We start from the raw sequence: 21957 nt of genomic DNA, 5'->3' as shown, positions 1-21957 counted from the left end.
TCTAACCCTGTCCATGGAGGACAGAAGAAAATGTATATATGCTGGTTAGCATTTTAAATGTGTGGCTACATCTGTGGTAGAAAAAAAAATAATAGTAAAAAAAAAAACTGGTGTTGGGAAGCTGGATCTCTCGTTTGTCTCCACCAGTATTTATGAGTTGTGTCATTGGTCAGTTGACCTTTTACTGACTAGTGACTAGTGACCACTTTGATACAAAAACAGTTATTAATATGACACTACCTCCCAGACCTCCAGCTCCTGAGCCCGGATGGGACTTTATCAAAGCAGATTGGACGAAGTTTCAGGAATCTCTCGAAACTTGGAACCAGAACTACACTACTCCTGACAACACCGAAGAAATGGAAAAAGATTTAATAAATGTAATACATAGAGCAGCGAATCACGCCATCCCCAAGAGGAAAAACAATTACCCCACAACATAAGGACCATAGGTATTAATGTGATAGGCTCAAAGAACTACATAACAGAATAAATTGTGTAAGATAGAATTTCAGAAGAGATAGAACCGAAGCTAATCTAGGACTTCTTAGAGCTGTCCGAGATCATGAGCACGAAGAAACAGCAACAATCAGAGATGAAAAATGGCTCGAGTGGTGTCCCAAACTAAATCAACGTAGCTCCTTGGGTAAAATCTTGAGACAGATCAACAAGGCCAAAGGAAAATCGTCTTATGCTCTGCCACATCATGTCCATCCAGAGCAAGAAGCACAAAGGTTAGCAAATCTATTTGCTTCAAGAGCCAGTTCCACTCAACTTCCTCAAGCCACTCTGAGTGACCAACAAAGACTTCAAGCAGCAAGATGGAAAAAATAGATGATGCTTTAGCCTTACCTGACGAATTAGACCAACATTTCAATCTGAAAGAACTCAAAAGAGCTACAAAGAAAACTAAAAACACAGCTCCTTGTGAGGACAAAATCACTTACAACATGCTGGCCAAGCTAGGAGAAACGGGTGAAAAAGCCTTCTTGAATCTCATCAACAGAGTATTGGTGACATGAACTCGACCACTTTCTTGGAACAGTGCAATATAGTTCCCATTTCAAAACCTAAAGACCCGGGAAATCCAAGACCCATGTCATTAACAAGCTGTCTGGCTAAAACTGTGGAAAGAATGGCTCTTAATCGAATTGAATGAAAAAGCCAATCCACTGCACCAAAATGTGTTTGCTTGCAGAAAAGGTGTTGGAACCACAGAATGCCTTACCTAATTCCTGGATCAAATCAATGAAAAACCCGGAATCCTTATTTTGCTTTACCTAGAAAAAGCCTTCAAGTTAGCCAGTGCTCCAGCTACACTGTGCTGCCTTGTGGATAAGGAAATCAAATGACACGCTCTTGCCTGTGCCAAAGGAAGCCTGCTTAACCGAGAAGCTACAGTCAAATTCCAAGGAAAAACATCGTCCTCATAGGGGCTGGAAAATGGAACTCCACAGGAAGGAATACTAAGCCCTTTCCTCTTCAACTGTCTCATGGAACAATTCATGAAGCTCAAGGAACCAAAAGCCAAACTGCTTAACTATGCAGACGACTTTGTGGTTATCATCAATGGCATAGGCTCAAGGAACCATGCACAAAAATGCCTAGATATTATCAACAGGGAAGCAGAACACATACCAGTGAAAATAAACGGCAATAAAACCACAGCATTGGCCGTTAAAATGAGAACTCAAGACATCAGACTCGCAATACAAGGATATGAAATTGAGTGGGTTACCTTTTTTTCAATACCTTCCTTTTTTTCAATACCTTGGAGTCATAATAGACATCCAGTTGAAATTCATTCAAGAAATTTAACATCTTCGGGAACGTTGTAAAGCCAGAAACACAGTTGACCAGACCACACACTAGAAGGTGAAGGGACGACAACGTTTTGGTCCGTCCTGGACCATTCTCAAGAAGATTGTGGACTTGAGAATTGGTCCAGGACACAATCGACTTGAGAATGGTCCAGGACGGACCGAAATGTCGTCGTCCCTTCACCTTCTACTGTGTGGTCTGGTCAACATACCTTAGCCACGTTATTGTGACTCATCCCCTGCACCAGAAACACAGCTTTGCGCTCCCTGATAAGTCTTAGAGATGGTGCATCTTTACCATTATTCAAAATGTACTACGTTCAAGCAGTTAGGTCACTCATTAACTATGCTGCTCCTGCTCTTACTTCCCTCAGTGATAACCAATGGGAGAAACTGGAAGTGTCTCAAAATGATGCTCTGAGAACAATGCTGGGAGCACCTATATGGACGCGTCGAGAGACTCTAAGAATGAAAACCAACTTACCTGCCTTAGAAAACAGGATCAATCAAAGGATAGCCACCATAACAGCAAAACTTGTTGGAATCACCATTAGACTGTCAATCAAAGATAGCATACACAGATCGCTTCAGAGAAACCTTCAATATAAAACAAGTTCATGGACGGATAATCTAGTGAAGATTCTAGAGAAAGTGAACTTGAAACGAACCCTTAAAAACAAAGGAGAAGATAGACCATATCAACACTTTCGGCCGCCTCCTCCAAGGAAAGAATCGAGTCTAAAGGTAATCATTGAAGGATTACTAGTTAAAAAATCAGCATGTGACTCGAAGAGGCTCAAAGTAGTCATCAAACAACAAACGGAAACAATCCCAAGACTTACAACCACTCACATCTTCACAGATGGATCAACTGATCAAGAAAGAGGTTCTGCTGGCGCAGCAGTTTACACTACCAACCATGAAGCTTCCTGGAGCATGAATAGTGAGTGCTCAACATTGCAAACAGAATTATATGCCCTGAAGGAGGTAATAAACTATACAATTGAGAATAATTTACATGATATCATCATTCATTCTGACTAAATCTTCGCTCCAGGCATTGTTATCCAGTCAACATAGATGTAATATACAACTCATCACAGAAATCCAACATATGGGAAAAGAAACCCATAATCTAGGACTGTCAATCACCCTAAATTGGATACCAAGTCACATTGTCATAGATGGTAATGAAAAGGCAGACGCACTAGTAAAAACTACCACTGCTCTATCTGTTGTACAGGTTAAAACACCTCCAAGTTTTATACAGATTAAGGAGCAAATCAAGAAGAAAATACTTCCAACTATCAAAAGTCGCCACAGAGCCAAAGTAGTGGGAAGAAAGATCTACTTCGATATGGTACGAACAAGCCACTGGGTACTACTCTTTCAAGCCTGATAAAAATATATCCAGAAACATTGCAGTAGCCATACACAGACTCAGGTTACAAGTGCTGCTGGGAGGTAATAAACCCCAATAGTTAAAGAGTGTCATATATGTGGAACAGAAGCAGAGGCGCTACTGTTGCACTATTTACTGGAATGTGAAGCTTCTGAAGCCCTGCGCATCAAACTCAACATTAATCCAAAGACTACAACTGCATTAGATGCACATTCCACTGCGACTACAATGATTAAAAAAACCGTCAAGGAATGGGACTCACTAGTGAACATTCTGCACATACATCCGCCACAAACATAATGTTATTAAAACGAGACTAAAAACCAGTGCACTAATAAAGAAGCAAAAAATAAACAGGGAAATAGCAGGAAACCCCACCTCCATTTAAAACTTTGACCAAAATATCAGAGTAACAAGGTTATCGCATATAACCGAACTCAATTACGGGCTCACCATAGCCCGTGCTTCATGGACATTTCATCCTGAGTACCTAAATCTAAAACAACAACAACAACATCCTCTCTTCTCTCACACGACGTGATAATGGTCAAGGACGGACCAAAACGTCGTCGTGTCTCCATTTTCTGATGTGTGGTTTGGTCATTAACAAAAATCATTATTACAAAAGTTCATTTTGTCGCGGGACAGGAAGGCTGTGTGTATTTATATATTTTACGCTTGTATCGAGGTCCTCCACAATGTCAAACTTCTGACCCTTCCCAGGATACAAACCCCAACAGTTACCTAACTTCTGACCCTTCCCAGGATACAACCCCACAATAGTTACCTAACTTCTGACCCTTCCCAGGATACAACCCCACAATAGTTGCCTAACTTCTGACCCTTCCCAGGATACAAACCCCAACAGTTACCTAACTTCTAGCTCTTCCCAGGATACAACCCCACAACAGTTACCTAACTTCTGGGTATCAATTTACTGTTAGAACAGAAGTATTGCGTGCTATATACATGAGAACATTAGTTTAGACTTCAGTGATTCTTATAGTTCAACAGAAACTCACGAATACATTACGGAAGACAGCATTCATAGAGATCAATTATTCATCCGCCTTTTATATAGCAAGAACAGCTAATTATAGTTCTGCAGGTAATTTGTTAAGACAAAAATGTAAAACATGTGGTTTTCAATTTGAGAGGTAATATGTCAGTGGCAAGAGGAGGAAACTCAATAGAACACAAACAATGTTAAAATTATGTTGCATCTAAAAAGATCTTACATTATGATATTCCAACAGCCAGATTAATCATCACGGGGGAGGGTCTAGGGCAGCTTCATCTTCATTTCAGCAATGATAAATTCATAAAAAAAATAATTTGGCCTGTATGTAAACATCTTTCATTTTACTCGAGTTGTGCCAAAATCAAGTCAGCAGATTCGAATGTTATCTTTTTGGGGCCTCGTAGCCTGGTGGATAGCGCGCAGGACTCGTAATTCTGTGGCGCGGGTTCGATTCCCGCACGAGGCAGAAACAAATGGGCAAAGTTTCTTTCACCCTGAAAGCCCCTGTTACCTAGCAGTAAATAGGTACCTGGGAGTTAGTCAGCTGTCACGGGCTGCTTCCTGGGGGTGGAGGCCTGGTCGAGGACCGGGCCGCGGGGACACTAAAGCCCCGAGATCATCTCAAGATAACCTCAAGATGGGATGGTGTAATTTTCATCATAATTCTCAAAGCCGTTCAGGCGATGGAGCAATAACGCTCTCAGACTCATGGACAAAAGAAGGAAATTCCTTGACTTCTATTTTGCAGTGTTCAAAATATGAAATTTTGGGTAAATCATATAATCGGTTACATTCACAATATTATTTCTTTTCTTTGAAATATTAGATTCGTGTTTTTAAGGTTAGATTTCAGGAATTTCCATTCATGAGTAAAGTTTCAGGGATCTCCTGCATGGGTTCCTGATTGTTAAACGATTTGGCGGGTCGTATTCCAAGGAAAATTAGGATTAAGGACCTGCCCGAAACCCTATGGATGGTTTTGGGCTGGCTTTAGAACTCTTGTAAGTACATGTAAGAACTCTTGTTCTTACATGAAAAAAGCTGAGAAGTAAAAGTCATACAGCTGAACATGAACAAATTAACTACAACCGTGATGAGGGTTCGAACCCATGCGCTGGGTGTTCGCAGATGCACGCTCTAGTCAACTTCGACATGACATGGTCAAAAGAAGTAGTGCCCCAGGTAGCAATTCTTTTGACTATTTCGTTGTGCAGTTGACTAGAGCGTGCACCTGGGAACACCCAACGCATGGGTTCGAACCCTCATCACGGCTCCTGTGAATCTGTTCATTGATATATCATGATAATATGATTTCTCTGTGTACGGCTGAAAATTTCTTGTGTGATTATCACAATTGGCCGAATCTCACTCGATGTTTTGTCCTGTCTGCAGCGGAAATAAATATTTTATTTAATAAATGTATCTAAGGTTTTTGTAAGACAATGTTGTATTTTGTTTGTAGGATTAATGTGACGGTGAAGCGCATCGGTGGAGGTTTCGGAGGGAAGATTGATCGTTGCAATATTATTGCATCAGCGGCCGCCCTCGCCGCCCAGAAGGTCCGTCGGCCCGTTAGGATATCCCTTGACCTTAGCACCAACATGACTGCGATTGGCTGGCGGGAACCTTTCCTCTGTACCTACAAGGTCAGCAAAGCTCCTTCTCAATTTAAATATTTCAAAAATGATCTTTGGAGTTTATTTTCACGTATTCCTTGAATGTCAGATTGGAGTCTAGTTTTATTTTTGGCAACAACTTTTTAATTTTCATGAATTACAATTGAATTACAATTGGGGAAGTAAATAATTTTTCTAATTAACTTGAAAATAATTTCTAAGTGTATTGTCAAATACAATAGTTATGGAGGGAAACTGGCTTCCAAACTTCACTTGTTTTTGTCTTAGTGTTGTGAACATGTACCTGGGTTGTACCTTGATGGGGTTCTGAGAGTTTTTCTACCCCGGAAGCCCGGCCCAGGGCTCGGCCTGACTTACGAGAGCTTGGTTTTAGTCCAGTACTAGTGGCTTGTAGACTCTCCTAATGTTAACAACTTTCACTTGTGGACATTGAAGAAAGAGGGTGATAGAGAAGAGGAGAGGCAGAGAGGAGGGGAGAGAAAGGGGATGAGAGGGAGGGAAAGAGGAGAGACAGGGGAGGGAGAAAGGAAAATAAATAAGGGTAAAGAGAAAAGAAAGAAGAGAGGGACAATTGAGACATGAGCTGAGCTTATACAGGTGGGAGTGGACGACGCAGGGCTACTGCAGGCGGTGGAGGCAACGCTGACGAGCGACGCTGGGTCCTGGAACACCCCCAACAGCTCTGCTTACGCTGCTTTCTCCCTCCCCAGCTGCTACACCTGCCCCAACTGGCTGCTCACCCCTCAGTACGTCCTCACCAACACGGCCGCCAACACTGCCTGTCGGAGTCCAGGTCAGCACTACAACCCACTTTTATTTACGCACTTTTTTCAACCTGTCCTCTTAAAAATAACGTCGCTTTTCGCTCGTATACGCCGCACAATGAACAAAAGTGGACGTAATTTGAAATGTAATCGACTCACAAAAATTACGTACTGTCCCGTTTTCTGTTTGAGGCGTCCGGCTTACTCAGTAAGGTCAGAAGAGGAAACTTTCAATTAACATTTTTCATAATGTTTTAAAACTTTATGAGAATTTCCTGCCCACCTAACCTACCAGAGGACCCTTAACTTACTGTTGTTGAAAAAAAAATCCCAAATTTATTTTCATTTTTTTTTCATTTTCAAATTACGTCCACTTTCGGCAATACGGGTAAACGGCCAAAATGCCACGTTATTTTTAAGAGGACATGTTGAACACTGGTCAATCTGTCCCTTTTATGCCTTTATTAGCAATTTTGTTTTTCCATAATGTTCAAAGTTGGAGGCCACTCAGTTGGGTCTAGCCTCACCCAAACTGGCCGAGGAAATAGTCTGGGGTACGGGATAAACACAGGCTGGTTGATGTCACCAGAATTCAACAGGGAACAGCTTGCCACATTCAGACCCCCCACGACGATTTTTGGCACTGCCTGACAGCTACACAGCTAAATATTTAAAAAATACAGTAATATGCACTTTTATTCACTGATTTTGGGAAAATTATCAGAAATTTATTGTTGTCTATAATTTGTTTGTACTCACTTAAAACAAACGATCCTTACACAGCGTCTGAGATTTCTCAATCAATGTTTCTTTACTAGAGTAAGCGGCAACTATTCTCTTTACCAGAGTAAGGTACAACTATTATCTTTACCAGATTAAGGGGCAACTATTATCTTTACCAGAGTAAGGTACAACTATTATCTTTACCAGATTAAGGGGCAACTATTATCTTTACCAGAGTAAGGTACAACTATTATCTTTACCAGATTAAGGGGCAACTATCTTTATCAGAGTAAGGTACAACTATTATCTTTACCAGATTAAGGGGCAACTATTATCTTTACCAGATTAAGGGACAACTATTATCTTTACCAGAGTAAGGTACAACTATTATCTTTACCAGAGTAAGGTACAACTATTATCTTTACCAGAATAAGGTACAACTATTATCTTTACCAGATTAAGGGGCAACTATTATCTTTATCAGAGTAACGGGCAACGTTTCTCTTTTTAGTATTTCACTCAACTGAGCTCCTCTCACTGCCCACCACCAACACATACGACAATTATATTTTTGATAAAAGAGAGAGAGACAGATAGATAGATAGACAGGCAGAGATAGATAAAGACAAAGATTAAAAAACAGAGACTAACCGTCAACCTTTCCTCTTACAAATTACATCTGAATTTAGCCGTTTGCACGTATGGCCGAAAACTGACGTAATTTGAATATGAAAAATAATTGAGAATAAATTTCGAATTATTTTTTCCAAAACTGTAAGTTAAGGGTTCTCTGGTAGGTTAGGAGAGCAGGAAATTGTCTTAAAGTTTCAAAACGTCATGAAAAACGTTAATTGAAAGTATCCTCTCCTAACCTAACAGACTAAGCTGGAGGACTCAAAAAGAAGACAGGACAGTACATCACATTCGTGAGCCGATTTTTTTTCAAATTTCCTCAGTTTTTGGCCATAGTGCGCATATGAGCCAAAAATAACGTTATTTTTAAGAGGACGGGTTGCACAGCTAGTGACAGACAGTAGACAGATGCATATATTGGTGGATGGATAGACAGATGTGTAGATGAATAGGTGGGTAGGTGGACTGATGGATAGATGAAGATATATATATGAAATGATGGACAGATGGATGGATGAATAGATAGATGAATAGATGGACGGATAGAAGAATGATAGAAGGATTGATAGTTGGATGGATAGATGAATTGGTGGATTGACGGATAGATAAATAGATTAGATGGATATATGGATGGTAAGATGGGTAGATGGACGGATTGATGAATAAATAGACGTGGAACGTGGATCACTAATTCCTCTGAGCTTAATTAGTAGTCATAGAGTCTAAAATTTCAGCTGATCAAAGGTTAGTTGCTTCTGGAATCTTTCCTTATTAAGACTACTCTTAGCAAAATCGATAGAGCTTCTGCCTCACACTCTTGGGGTCGGTGGTTCGAGCTCCCAAGGGCCCAGATGAATGAAATTATTTATATATGTATATATGAAAATCATTTTGAGGCAATGAAGTGACATGAACTCGCATTCTGGTGATGCCAGACACTTGCATTAACCGACTTATCCATAATGGTACAAAGCTTTCATGTTAGCCGACCAAACAAATAACATTAAGAACATAAGAATGAAGGTAACTGCAGAGGGCCTATTGGCCAATACGAGGCAGCTCTTATTTATATATCCCAAACTCATTCATATGTCTAACCTACGCTTGAAAAAATTCTAAGGTATTGCGACCAAATCTGAACTGCATAATCTAAATGGGGCCTAACAAGAGAATGATATAGCTAAAGAATAACAAAGGTGTTTTATTACTAACGTTTCGAAAAATAAATCCGTGTCCTATTTGCCTTATTAAAAACATTTAGGCATTGATTTTTTTGGTTTTAAATTCTTATTAATCATAACTCCAAGATCCCTTTTGCATTCCGACTTCGCAATCTCATCATCATCTAGCTCATATCTTGTAACTCTATCATCATTACCTAGCCTCAAAACCTTACATTTGTCAGTATTAAACTGCATCTGGCAATCTTTTGAACATTTCAAAACTCTATTTAAATAGTTTTAAAGAGATTGTAAGTCTTTTTCTGTGTTTATTTCCCTCCCGATTTTCGTATCATTGGCAAATTTTCAAATATTGCTTTTCAAACCTGAATTTAAATAATTCATAAATAACAGAAGTCCCAGGACAGAGCCTTGAGGCACTTCGCTAACATTTTTCCACTCTGACTTAACTTCATTTAATACTAACTTTGTTTTCTTTGGTATAGCCATGCCCTAATCCAACTTCTTATACCACCCCCAATACCGGAAGGCTCTATCTTTTTAATGAATCTTTCATGTGACACTGTGTCAAAAGCTTTGCTAAAGTCAAGGTACACAACATCACAAACCTTATTGTGGGGACCGAACTGTGAGATTTATATTTATTTAATTTATATGAATTTATTTAGAATTTATATTTACGTTAATTTATATATTTCGATAGCAATTGGTATGATGTTAAGTGGACTGTATTTCTGCAATAATCTCACAAATCGATCCTTACACATTAAGGGGGGTTTATATTAAATTTATACATATGCAGCCAATCAAACTACAGTATTAACTACATATATTAGTATACATTGAGGAGGTTCCTTATCTTATTGTACAGCAGGCTTAGTCCACCAGGTATAACTAGGATGTAGACACCAAATTATCCTCGTTTGAGGCTAGCTTCCATCACCCAGTAACTGATGTATCAAGTCTTGCTTCCTCTTCTTGTTCCTGTCTAAGGGCACTAGCTGTAAAGCCAGAATCCTAATATATGACAGCTATATCAGAGAAAGCACTGTATAATACATAATAAGGACCAAGGCTTAATTACCTTTATTTAAGAGGCTGGTTCGCATTCTAACCGGTTTGCCTTTATCTGCCTAACATTTATTAGCTGACCAGAAATGGTTAGATAAACGGGTTTCGGTAGGACACTTCCCTTGATTATGTTGACAGCGTGTTGATGATGGTAGAACACTACTCTGATCTCCATCACACTTCGTCCAAGAGAAATTATAGGAGCTGAATTTGCTCCACTGTGCCTCTTGTCTTAACAAACAATCGCTGACCACTTCTTCCTCACTGATGCCTTGGCACTTTGTCCAGATATCAGTAACTGATAGAAGGGTCACATTTACTTTATTTTGATACTGATAATTATGTTAATTCAAATGAGATGTTTTTATGATAATAAAAGTCCAAAGACTAATGTATTTAAGAATAAATTCCCAACACAATAGGTGGTGAATTTATAGTACTATGTGGCAATGATATCCCGTTTTCTATTGACGGAAAATTCCACTACAAGCTACATTTTCTATGGGTAACTTGTTTATACAACACAGCAGTAATATTATCTGCCGATTGCATTTAATATTATTAAATGGTGTTGGGTTTTCCGATATAATTCCCCGGGGGGCTGCTCACGGGTCGAAGTCCTATTTAGAACAGACGAACATCTATACTCCTCCTTCGAATTATTAGATTAATTTGATGTTAGTAGTTAATAATCACACATTTGTGCATCTGTTCGTACAGGATGGATGTCCTGTACTAGAGTTGCAGGGATTAGAAGTCTAATGCAATTTCATTTCCCTGTTAACTCTTGAAAGGCTAAAATTCAAGCCTAAATACATATTTAACCCAGAGGAATGAATGTGATTAAGTACTACAGTCAAGTATGATTCAAGGATTGCAGTGAGATCAGTGACATTAGATAACTTTAAGCTTGTTCAGGTAACTGGTCACTGATATATATACACTGAGACCCATAGAATTCATCTTGATTAAATAATAAATGTATCAAAATCAGTCATCAGATTTATTGGGGTTTAATTTAGTTAATTGATTCAGAGGATTGAATAGCCCATCATTAAAGCTAAGTATGGTTCTGAGACTGCAGTGGGTTCAGTGACATTAGTCGCAGTGACTTGTAGCTGTTTAAGCTACTGTTCACTGATTTGCCACTGAGGCCTCATGAACTCATCTTCAGCTTTAAGTGATGATATTAACATCAACCTCTGTTGCTATAGTCAGCTGTAATCTCCTTTGTATAATGCTACTGGAGAAATATAATCAGCTGACAAATTTAGATTTCTTTTGGTATTGTTTATCTCCAGGCATAGGTCTGCTCAGGCTTACTACTGGGCCTGAGAGTAATTTCCCTCCTGCAGAATTTAACATGGTTATGCCCTGATATTTAGTAAGGCTACCGATGAATCGATGGTAATAGTCTGTCCCTACAAGGAGACCGAAGTCGGTGAGGTGATCAGACTTAATATCATCTGCCAATTTTATTCCTCTATTTCTCAGGAATTTGGCTGTTGCTCTCAGACCTTGAACTTGTAGGTCTACTGGTATTTTGTCCACCACAATGGCTTGTACTTGACAGACGTACCTGCCTAAACGTACTGATGTTGTACCACCTGGTAGACTTGAGGTTCTGCATCTGTTAGAAACCCTGAGATGTTGATTGTCGTCTGGGCTACAGGCTTTAATTGTAGTTCATCTGCCAACCTTTTAGTGACATATGTTCTCTGGGACCCTTGGTCAAACAACCCACGGGTATGGACCTTGGCCCTCTTATTCTGGATGGTAATTTGGGCAGTAGGCAAAGAAGTATTACCCTTAGACTTTGCCGATTAGACACTCTTTGTTTGTTGCACCTTGCAGTACTGTACTGTGGTGGGAATGCTATCTTCCACCTTGGGGTTTGGAGACGTTGTTTTGGTGTCTCTGCACAATGCTACATGGTGCTGACCTTTGTTACACCTGTTACAGGTGTGTAATTGGGTCTCACAGTCGTTGATGTTATGTTTCCTGAGGCACCTCGTGCAATGTTGCAAATCTTTGAGTCGCTCAACACGGTTGTCACTATCAGGAAAATTAGGGCAGTGGTGCATTGAATGTTTCTCATTGCAGAACAAACATGTTCCATGCAGTACCCTTTGGTGTCACGTTCTTGGGTGACACGGTAACTTGGGCTTGGAGGGTCCCACTGCATATACGCCCACACTGCCACTGTTCCACTTTGGTGTTGAATTATATTGTCTAGATTGATTTGGAGTACCTTTGGTACTCTGTGGTTTACTATTATTGGTTTCTGAGGGTTTACTTGGTGGTTTTAATTTGACATGTGTTCGTAATTGATGAACTACTGACCTTAAACCCTCAGTTATTTCATTCATGGATAAGATACTTTTATTGTAATGAGCACTCATTTGTCTCAATATGTCCCTAGGTATTTTCTCCTGGACAATTATTTTCAAGACCCACTCAGCCCCATTTGTATCTGCTGTCAGGCTGAGGGCTTTGATCATTGATTCTACCTCCAGCTTGAAGACTTGGAGTGAATCAGCTGAAGCCTTCGGTGGGAGTAAATGCAACAGCTCATGAACTAAATGTGATGTTCTTACTTCTGGATCAGCATAATTATCCTTGAGGAGTTGTACTGCCAGATCGTAGCCATCATTAGTTAATCTCAGATGAGATACTACTGTTTTAGCCTCACCTGATAAGATAAGAGCCTTGAAGATAAGAGAATTTACTACTCTTAGGTAAAGATTGTTTTGAGTTCACAAGGTCAACGAATTTGTTCCAAAATTCGTCCCAATCTTCCTCGTCTTTTCCTGAGAAAGTGGAAAAAGTAATTGGAGGTAGTCGAGCCTGTGCTTGACTCGTATTAGATGCAACTGTTGTTGTTGCTGTTGCCTTGTTCTGGGCAATTAATTTGACGTAAGGCTGTAACGTGGCCTGAGTGTGATCTTCATAACTCGCTAGATCAACCATAATGTCGTCTATTTCTGTTTCTGATAAATTGGTGTTGGCAAGTTCAGCCACATATGTTGCTATTTGGCATTTGATTTGCTCAAATTTACCTGCAGCTGCTTGATAATAGCTATCCAGGTCAGCATAATCAACTGGAGATTGTTGTGACAAATCCTCACATTTCTTGATCTGTCTTGTTAAGTGGCCTTTAAGACCTGCAAGGGTTCTTTTCATTCTCCCTGCATTATCCATATTGGCTAGTTGGTTAAGCCTTGTGGGGCTTGTACTTGGGTTGCTCATAATACTGAACAAGTATTGATGGTAGCCTAGGGTAAAATTCTGCAATCACTAGGCTATAATCCTACCTCTTCTAGAGGTTAGCACTTAAAATTAATACACATTATATATATATAATCATACACACTAATGATTTGAGTGATAAATCAGTGTCACTGGAAGTACCTTTAGATTAGCTCCTCAATATCACCCTAGGATGGTATAGACACTAATTAATCACTCAAAGGTGTAATGATCATAAATAAATTATTATATATACACAACTCAATTCGAGCCTTTAACAATTACTCCCAAAATAGGGTCTGCACCATTCATTAATGGTGCTAGGTTGTTTAATATAGCACAACTAGACTATGGTAATAATGGGACTAAGATGAACAATAAATAGTTCAACTAGTCAATGGTAATATCCTACCCTGTTGTGGGTTAGCAATTAGTAAATATTGTATTGTGAACACTAGTGCAATATATATTAAATAATTCTCAATTTAAGAGAAATAATATACACAATTATTGATGATAGCCTCTTAATTGCCTCTATGAAACTTCTAATATTATCAAGAAGTATTAAATATTATTAGTGACCTCACGAAATTAACTCCACAAAATTCGTGGATAATCTCTCGCGAAACTAACACCACGAAATCCGTGAACAATCTTGCGAGGACACGGCCACTAATTTGGCTGGCTTCAAAATAAGCGCTGTCACTCACAGAAATAACACGCCATCAAATCGGTGGGTGACCATGAAACCGCTGAATAAGGCTGAACTGGGGTGAGGGGCTCCTGAGCTCACTCGAAGAGGCTACGCTGCCGGTCTTTGACTGGCTAAGTATTGTTCACTAATTTATTACACTAATTTATTTAATTTGATGACAATCTAGCTCTCTAGACCATCTAGGTTCGAATGATCATAGAATCTAGGTTCGAAGGACCATATAATGTGGCAACCGACCTGTGAGATTTATATTTATTTAATTTATATAGAATTTATATTTATGTTAATGTATATATTTCGATAGCAATTGGTATGATGTTAAGTGGACTGTATTTCTGCAATAATCTCAAACTCGATCCTTACACATTAGGGGGGGTTTATATTAAATTCATATATATGCAGCCAATCAAACTACAGTATTAACTATATTATTAGTTAATTTTATAAAGTTAAAGTTAATTAGATATATTAGTATACATTGAGGAGGTTCCTTATCTTATTGTACAGCAGGCTTAGTCCACCAGGTATAACTAGGATGTAGACACCAAATTATCCTCGTTTGAGGCTAGCTTCCATCACCCAGTAACTGATGTATCAAGTCTTGCTTCCTCTTCTTATTCCTGTCAAAGGGCACTAGCTGTAAAGCCAGAATCCTAATATATGACAGCTATATCAGAGAAAACACTGTATAATAGATAATAAGGGCCAAGGCTTAATTACCTTTATTTAAGAAGCTGGTTCATATTCTAACCAGTCGCCCTTATCTACCTAACATTTAACTGGCCAGAAATGATTAGATAAACGGGTTTCGGTAGGACACTTCCCTTGATTATGTTGACAGCGTGTTGATGATGGTAGAACACTACTCTGATCTCCATCACACTTCGTCCAAGAGAAATTATAGGAGCTGAATTTGCTCCACTGCGCCTCTGGTCTTAAAAAACAGCGTCAGAGGTAGTACTACTAGTTGAACGAGTCCAAGTGCATGGGGGAATTGTGTGAAACCCCGGTTAGGCTTCAGTGGAATTACCTAACAGACAGGTATCAGAGAGTGACAGTGAGGGGCGAGGATTCGGACTGCCGTAGAGTAAAAAGCGGGGTGTCTCAATAATCGATCTTGGGTCCCATACTATTCCTCATTTATGTAAACGACTTGACTGCTGGAAATGAGTCTTATATGTCGATGTTTGAGGATTGATGAGCTAATGAGGAGGATTGAAACAGATGAGGACTTTAAGAATCTCCAAAATGACTTGAACAGGTTGCAGAGCTCGTCCGAGAAATTGCTACTAGAATTCAATAACAGCAAGTGTAAGGTGATGGAAATGGGACCAGGAGCCAGGAGACTGAAAGGTTGATACACGATGAAGGGAAACTATCTCTGTATAACGACTAGTGTAAAAGAATCTGAGAGTGGACATAACACCGGATCTAACTCCAGAGGCTCATTTAAATAGAATAACGGCTGCCGCATACTCTACGCTGGCAAAAGTCAGAACATCCTTCAGAAACCTGAATAAAGAGGTTTTTAGATCACTGTATACCGCCCATGTGACGCCATTCTTAGAGTATGCAGCTCCATCGTGGAGCCCCCACCTAAAAAAAACACATAAGGGAGCTCAAAAAAGTGCAGAAAATTCCAACGAGACTCATCCCAGAGTTACGAAGGATGAAGTACGAAGAGAGAGACTGAAGGAACTAAACCTGACGACGTTAGAAAGGAGGAGGGAGCGGAGGCACACGATACAGACATATAAAATACTTAGAGGGATCGTCAAGGTGGAAAGAGAGGAAACGTTTACAATGAATAACAATAGAACAAGGGGTCACGGATGGAAGCCTGAGACTCGAATGTGTCATAGAGATGTTAGAAAGTTTTCTTTTAGCCTAAGGGAAGTGAGCAAATGGAATGATCTAAGGAAGCAGGTTGAAGAGGCTGACTCCATTCATAACATTAAAAGTTAGATAGAGAAATAAAAGCTAGATAGAGAAATACGCCAGGCGTCATTGCATTAAACAACCAACGGCTAGAAAATCAAGGGTCCAAGAGCTAGTGATCGATCCTGCAGGCACAAATAGGTGAGTACACAAAGACATGTCCAAGCTAATGGTGTGTGTTCCTTGTGGTCCTCAGGCACGGTAGAGGGCATTACCTTCATGGAGAACATAATGGACCAGGTGGCAGACGTTCTGGGAGTCGACCCCCTGCAGTTCCGGCAGCAGAACCTGCTTCCTGACGGAGGCTCCAGGAAGATCAACAAGGGCGTGATGAGACTACGGAGCCACATGACCTTACATGGTAACACTTCCTCATCATCACCAGGTTTAATATTCATGTTACTGAGCACCAACGGTCAGTGCTTCACTACAGATGTAAGCTCACCAACTTGTGCTGGTGAGGGCTGAGCTTAAGCTCTTGGGTCACGCCTCAACATTCCTTCAACTGATATGCAGACTTCCTAACACTTTTCGTCTTGTTTCATCTAAATGGAGTCTGCCTCCACCACTCCATATACTGTGTATGGAGTCTGCCTCCACCACTCCATACTCTGTGTATGGAGTCTGCCTCCACCACTCCATACACCGTGTATGGAGTCTATCTCTACCACTCCATACTCTGTGTATGGAGTCTGCCTCTTCCACTCCATACTCTGTGTATGGAGTCTACCTCTACCACTCCATACTCTGTGTATGGAGTCTACCTCTACCACTCCATACTCTGTGTATGGAGTCTACCTCTACCACTCCATACTCTATGTATGGAGTCTACCTCTACCACTCCATACTCTGTGTATGGAGTCTGCCTCCACCACTCCATACACTGTGTATGGAGTATGCCTCCACTACTCCATACACTGTGTATGGAGTATGCCTCCACTACTCCATACACTGTGTATGGAGTTTGCCTCTACCACTCCATACACTGTGTATGGAGTCTGCCTCCACCACTCCATACACTCTGTATGGAATTTGCCTCCACTACTCCATACACTCTGTATGGAATCTGCCTCCACTACTCCATACACTGTGTATGGAGTCTGCCTCAACTACTCCATACACTGTGTATGGAGTCTGCCTCCACCACTCAAAACTCTGTGTATGGAGTCTGCCTCCACCACTCAAAACTCTGTGTGTGGAGTCTGCCTCCACTACTCCATACACTGTGCATGGAGTGGTGGAAAAGGCACACGGGAGTAGTAGGGATGAAGACTCAGCGACAAATGGAATTTTTTTCCGCCATTTGTTGCTTAATCTTCAGGGGTTCCAGGTAAATTTCCCCCATTTGTCGATATGTTGTCATGGTTTACAGGTGAATTGATTTGGAATTAGGGAATTCTTATGAGAAAAATATTTTCCGAGATTTTAGAAGTTTGTTAGGAGTTCTTATGATGAAAATATGTTCATAGAAGTTTGTTAAGAGTTCTTATAGGAGAAATTCCAATTTTTCAGAGTTCATACCGAGAATAAACAGTTATTTTAGACTGTATCTTTTTAAGTAGAATTCTTACTTAGAAACGAGTATGTCTGTATAACTAAAACTGTAGCTTTAGCAAGCTACATGAGACGTCATTAATTACCCAGCCCTACCTTACCTCTCATCCCCCCCTCCCCTTTCCCACCCAACCCCCAGCGTCACCAGTTCCAATCTCACACCCTCCCACCAAACGCCGCTGCCAACTCACCGCCGTAATCTTATCTTGACCGTCCCTCCTCCCTCTCTCTACCTGTTACCTTACCCCCTTTCAATCATAATTCCGTACAACTATTTTCGACATCGTAATGTTAGTTCCTTTACATTAAACGAGTCAGTTTTACACAAATCAACGAGTCAGTAAGAAAGTTCTAGCTCCTGTCTCTGCTTTAGTCCCCTGTCGTATATTGAATACTAAGAGTCCAATCCCCCTAAAATTTTAAACAGTCGTTTTTCAGACGTAGTAAATCAAATCAATTCAGTAAGCAAGCTCCAGCTCCTGTTCCCCAACTTACTTTACTAATACAACTTCTTTAGTATCCAATCAATTTCTTCGAGATTTAAAACATAGCTATTTCAGACGTAGTAAAATACAATAATTAAGTTACCGAGCTCCAGCTCCTGTCTCCGCCTTAAATTATCCCTGTAACTTCTTTACTAACAGTCCAATCACCCTAAAATTTTAATTAGCCATATTTCAAGCGTAGTACAATACAATAATTTAGTTACTGAGCTCCATCTCTCGTCCTCAGTCTTAGTTCCCTCGTGCATCTTCGCTAATAACCCATTAATTTTCATGCAATTTAAACCCGCCATACTTCTAACTGAGTAAGTAAAGATAACAGATTTACCGAACTCTAGCTCTTGTCCTCCGCCTTAGCTCTCTCTCGTATCTACGTTAATAACCCATCAGTTTTTCCTAAAATTTAAACCCCCTGTATTTCAGACACAGGAAATAAGATCAAGTCAGTTACCGAGTTTCAACTCTTGTTCCCTGCTTAGCTCATTTGTACAAGTTCTTTATTATCAGACCAAATCCCCTGAGATTTAAGATCACTATATTTCTAACATAGTTAAATGTTTATCAGGACGTTAACCGAGCTCCAATTCCTGTCCTCCGATTTTAGTTCATCAAATTAATTCAGATCAAGGCCTTCTCCAGTCTATCAAAGTAAACAACATGTCCATTAATACTCTTTGTTTACCCAAGTAAGCAATAATCACACTGTCAAAATTCACACCGTACCGAATGTAGTTAGTCTATGGTGTGTGTGTCAGTGAGAGGTTTGTCTGAGAGGTTTATATGAGGGGTTTGAGTGAGTGGGTTTGTGTGACTGTTATTTTAACTTAACCTTATAATTATCATATCTTGTTACATGTTAATAATTGTAAACAATGACAAACTTATTACTTTATTTTTTATTGTGTAAATTTATTTATTACAAATGTATACTTTATTTTATCTTTAAACAATTGCAATATGCCTATTTTAAATGTTTGTTATATTTAATTAAGTAGTAAGTAGTTTTTACTTTCTTAAAAACACTTGATATGGACTTAAGAACCCATGATTGGACAGAATTCCTGTAGGAGGACAATACGTGACAGGGTTTGTATGAGGGTTTTGAGGAGGTTGCCACTGATTTTTTTAACTGTCCGTACTTATATTTTTGCTTAACATGCTTCTCTCTTGAACAGTTCTTGCTTGTGTGATGGATTGCTATTTCTGGATAAGCTTCTACATTCATAATTCCTTTGGGTGTGGCCTTTTTTTACGATAAGATTCTTTGGTATCTGGTTGTCCATTATTGGTATTTTTTATTCGGCCTAATTAATTTGTGTTCTGTTTCTGGGGTTTTGTTGAGGAGGTTTAGATGAGTTTTTGTGCTCCTGCACATCGTGGTCCAGCGGCGGGGCCCCGCTGCCGTGTCCTTATTCAGTCCAAGTGATGTCCGTTTCCTATATTAAGGTCTGTTCCCGCCTGACTCTTCGCTTCCTTGTTGTCTGCTTGGCGAAAATCTAGAACTTTATCAGCCCTTTCTCCTCCATAACGTTTCCTTGCTATTATAAACACTATTCTCTTATGATTCTAGTTCCTAACTCACTCCCTATTTCCATGTTATTTACTAGTGTGTCAGTGTCGGTCGGCATGAACTCTAATACATTGTTCTCCATGTTATTTACTAGTGTTTCACTGCTGGTCGGCATGAACTCTAATACATTGTTCTCCATGTTATTTACTAGTGTTTCACTGCTGGTCGGCATGAACTCTAATACATTGTTCTCATATGATTGCTCAATAATCGAGTGTTTAAGAAAGATGTCTTCTTCTATTTCTAAAAATTCTTTATTCTCGACGTTCCTTATTTTATTGGCTCGGTTTATTTTACTCAAATTAGTCACGTGAAATGCAAACATTACTAGATTGTGATGCCTACAACATTTCTTCAAATATATGCCATCCTGCCTATATTGCCAGGTTGCATGACCTATTACTAGTCAATCATTAATTATATTTAGTTTAGTTCAAATGGTTTCCGTATTTAGGTCAGATATGAGTTCGTGTTTATCACAACTTTTTACAGTTTGACTGACATATATTATTACGTTCCAACATGTATCTATTCTGGCTGTGAATGTGAAACCTTTTGTAATTATTCAGTTTGTATAGCGAGGATGATCCCTGTTATCTACATTCATCAATGTTTGTTTCATCACAATAATATCATTTATTTATTTGCACACAAGCGCACTTAAATAATTAGTTATATTTTTAACAATTTAATTTGGAGAAATGTATCATTTTACTTAAGGTCACTGTACTCCTTAATATTTTTATTTGTGTATAAACTTTTTTCATCCTCATCACCAGCAAGATTATCTTGTTTACAGCTTTCCACCGACCAGGATTCGCTCTTAATAAGTCCCAAGTTCTAAATAGAAATAACTGTAAACATCAATATCAGTAAATTTTAGCCTTTTTTTCTTGTTGTCATCACTCCCAACATAGTTCCTCAGTATGGGACTCACCGCTGCTATAGTTCCTCAGTGTGGGACTCACCGCTGCTATAGTTCCTCAGTGTGGGACTCACCGCTGCTATAGTTCCTCAGTGTGGGACTCACCGCTGCTATAGTTCCTCAGTATGGGACTCACCGCTGCTATAGTTCCTCAGTGTGGGACTCACCGCTGCTATAGTTCCTCAGTATGGGACTCACCGCTGCTATAGTTCCTCAGTATGGGACTCACCGCTGCTATAGTTCCTCAGTGTGGGACTCACCGCTGCTATAGTTCCTCAGTATGGGACTCAACGCTGCTATAGTTCCTCAGTGTGGGACTCACCGTTGCTATAGTTCCTCAGTATGGGACTCACCGCTGCTATAGTTCCTCAGTATGGGACTCACTGCTGCTATAGTTCCTCAGTGTGGGACTCACCGCTGCTATAGTTCCTCAGTATGGGACTCACTGCTGCTATAGTTCCTCAGTATGGGACTCACCGCTGCTATAGTTCCTCAGTATGGGACTCACTGCTGCTATAGTTCCTCAGTATGGGACTAACCGCTGCTATAGTTCCTCAGTATGGGACTCACCGCTGCTATAGTTCCTCAGTGTGGGACTCACCGCTGCTATAGTTCCTCAGTATGGGACTCACTGCTGCTATAGTTCCTCAGTATGGGCCCTCACTGCTGCTATAGTTCCTCAGTATGGGACTCACCGCTGCTATAGTTCCTCAGTGTGGGACTCACCGCTGCTATAGTTCCTCAGTATGGGACTCACCGCTGCTATAGTTCCTCAGTATGGGACTCACTGCTGCTATAGTTCCTCAGTGTGGGACTCACCGCTGCTATAGTTCCTCAGTATGGGACTCACTGCTGCTATAGTTCCTCAGTATGGGACTCACCGCTGCTATAGTTCCTCAGTGTGGGACTCACCGCTGCTATAGTTCCTCAGTGTGGGACTCTCCGCTGCTATAGTTCCTCAGTGTGGGACTCACCGCTGCTATAGTTCCTCAGTATGGGACTCACCGCTGCTATAGTTCCTCAGTGTGGGACTCACCGCTGCTATAGTTCCTCAGTATGGGACTCACCGCTGCTATAGTTCCTCAGTATGGGACTCACCGCTGCTATAGTTCCTCAGTGTGGGACTCACCGCTGCTATAGTTCCTCAGTATGGGACTCACCGCTGCTATAGTTCCTCAGTATGGGACTCACCGCTGCTATAGTTCCTCAGTGTGGGACTCACCGCTGCTATAGTTCCTCAGTGTGGGACTC

At 40.2% G+C, this 21957-nt stretch overlaps 1 protein-coding gene across 2 annotated transcripts in view; it reads left to right on the top strand.

Moving 5' to 3' along the window:
• The window catches only part of LOC123769025 (xanthine dehydrogenase/oxidase), a 170241-nt gene that overhangs the window by 107488 nt on the left and 40796 nt on the right, over positions 1-21957 (top strand). For both annotated transcript variants that reach the window (XM_069309232.1, XM_069309233.1), the window contains 3 exons: positions 5706-5889; positions 6478-6673; positions 16351-16515. In XM_069309232.1, coding sequence (XP_069165333.1) covers positions 5706-5889; positions 6478-6673; positions 16351-16515 — 545 coding nt within the window. The remainder of the gene's footprint in view (positions 1-5705; positions 5890-6477; positions 6674-16350; positions 16516-21957) is intronic.

Source organism: Procambarus clarkii, chromosome 64, assembly GCF_040958095.1.
Source record: "Procambarus clarkii isolate CNS0578487 chromosome 64, FALCON_Pclarkii_2.0, whole genome shotgun sequence".
In the NCBI taxonomy this organism is placed as follows: domain Eukaryota; kingdom Metazoa; phylum Arthropoda; class Malacostraca; order Decapoda; family Cambaridae; genus Procambarus; species Procambarus clarkii.
The sequence above is the reverse complement of the archived record's forward strand: the minus strand, read 5'-3'. Positions and strand labels throughout refer to the sequence as shown.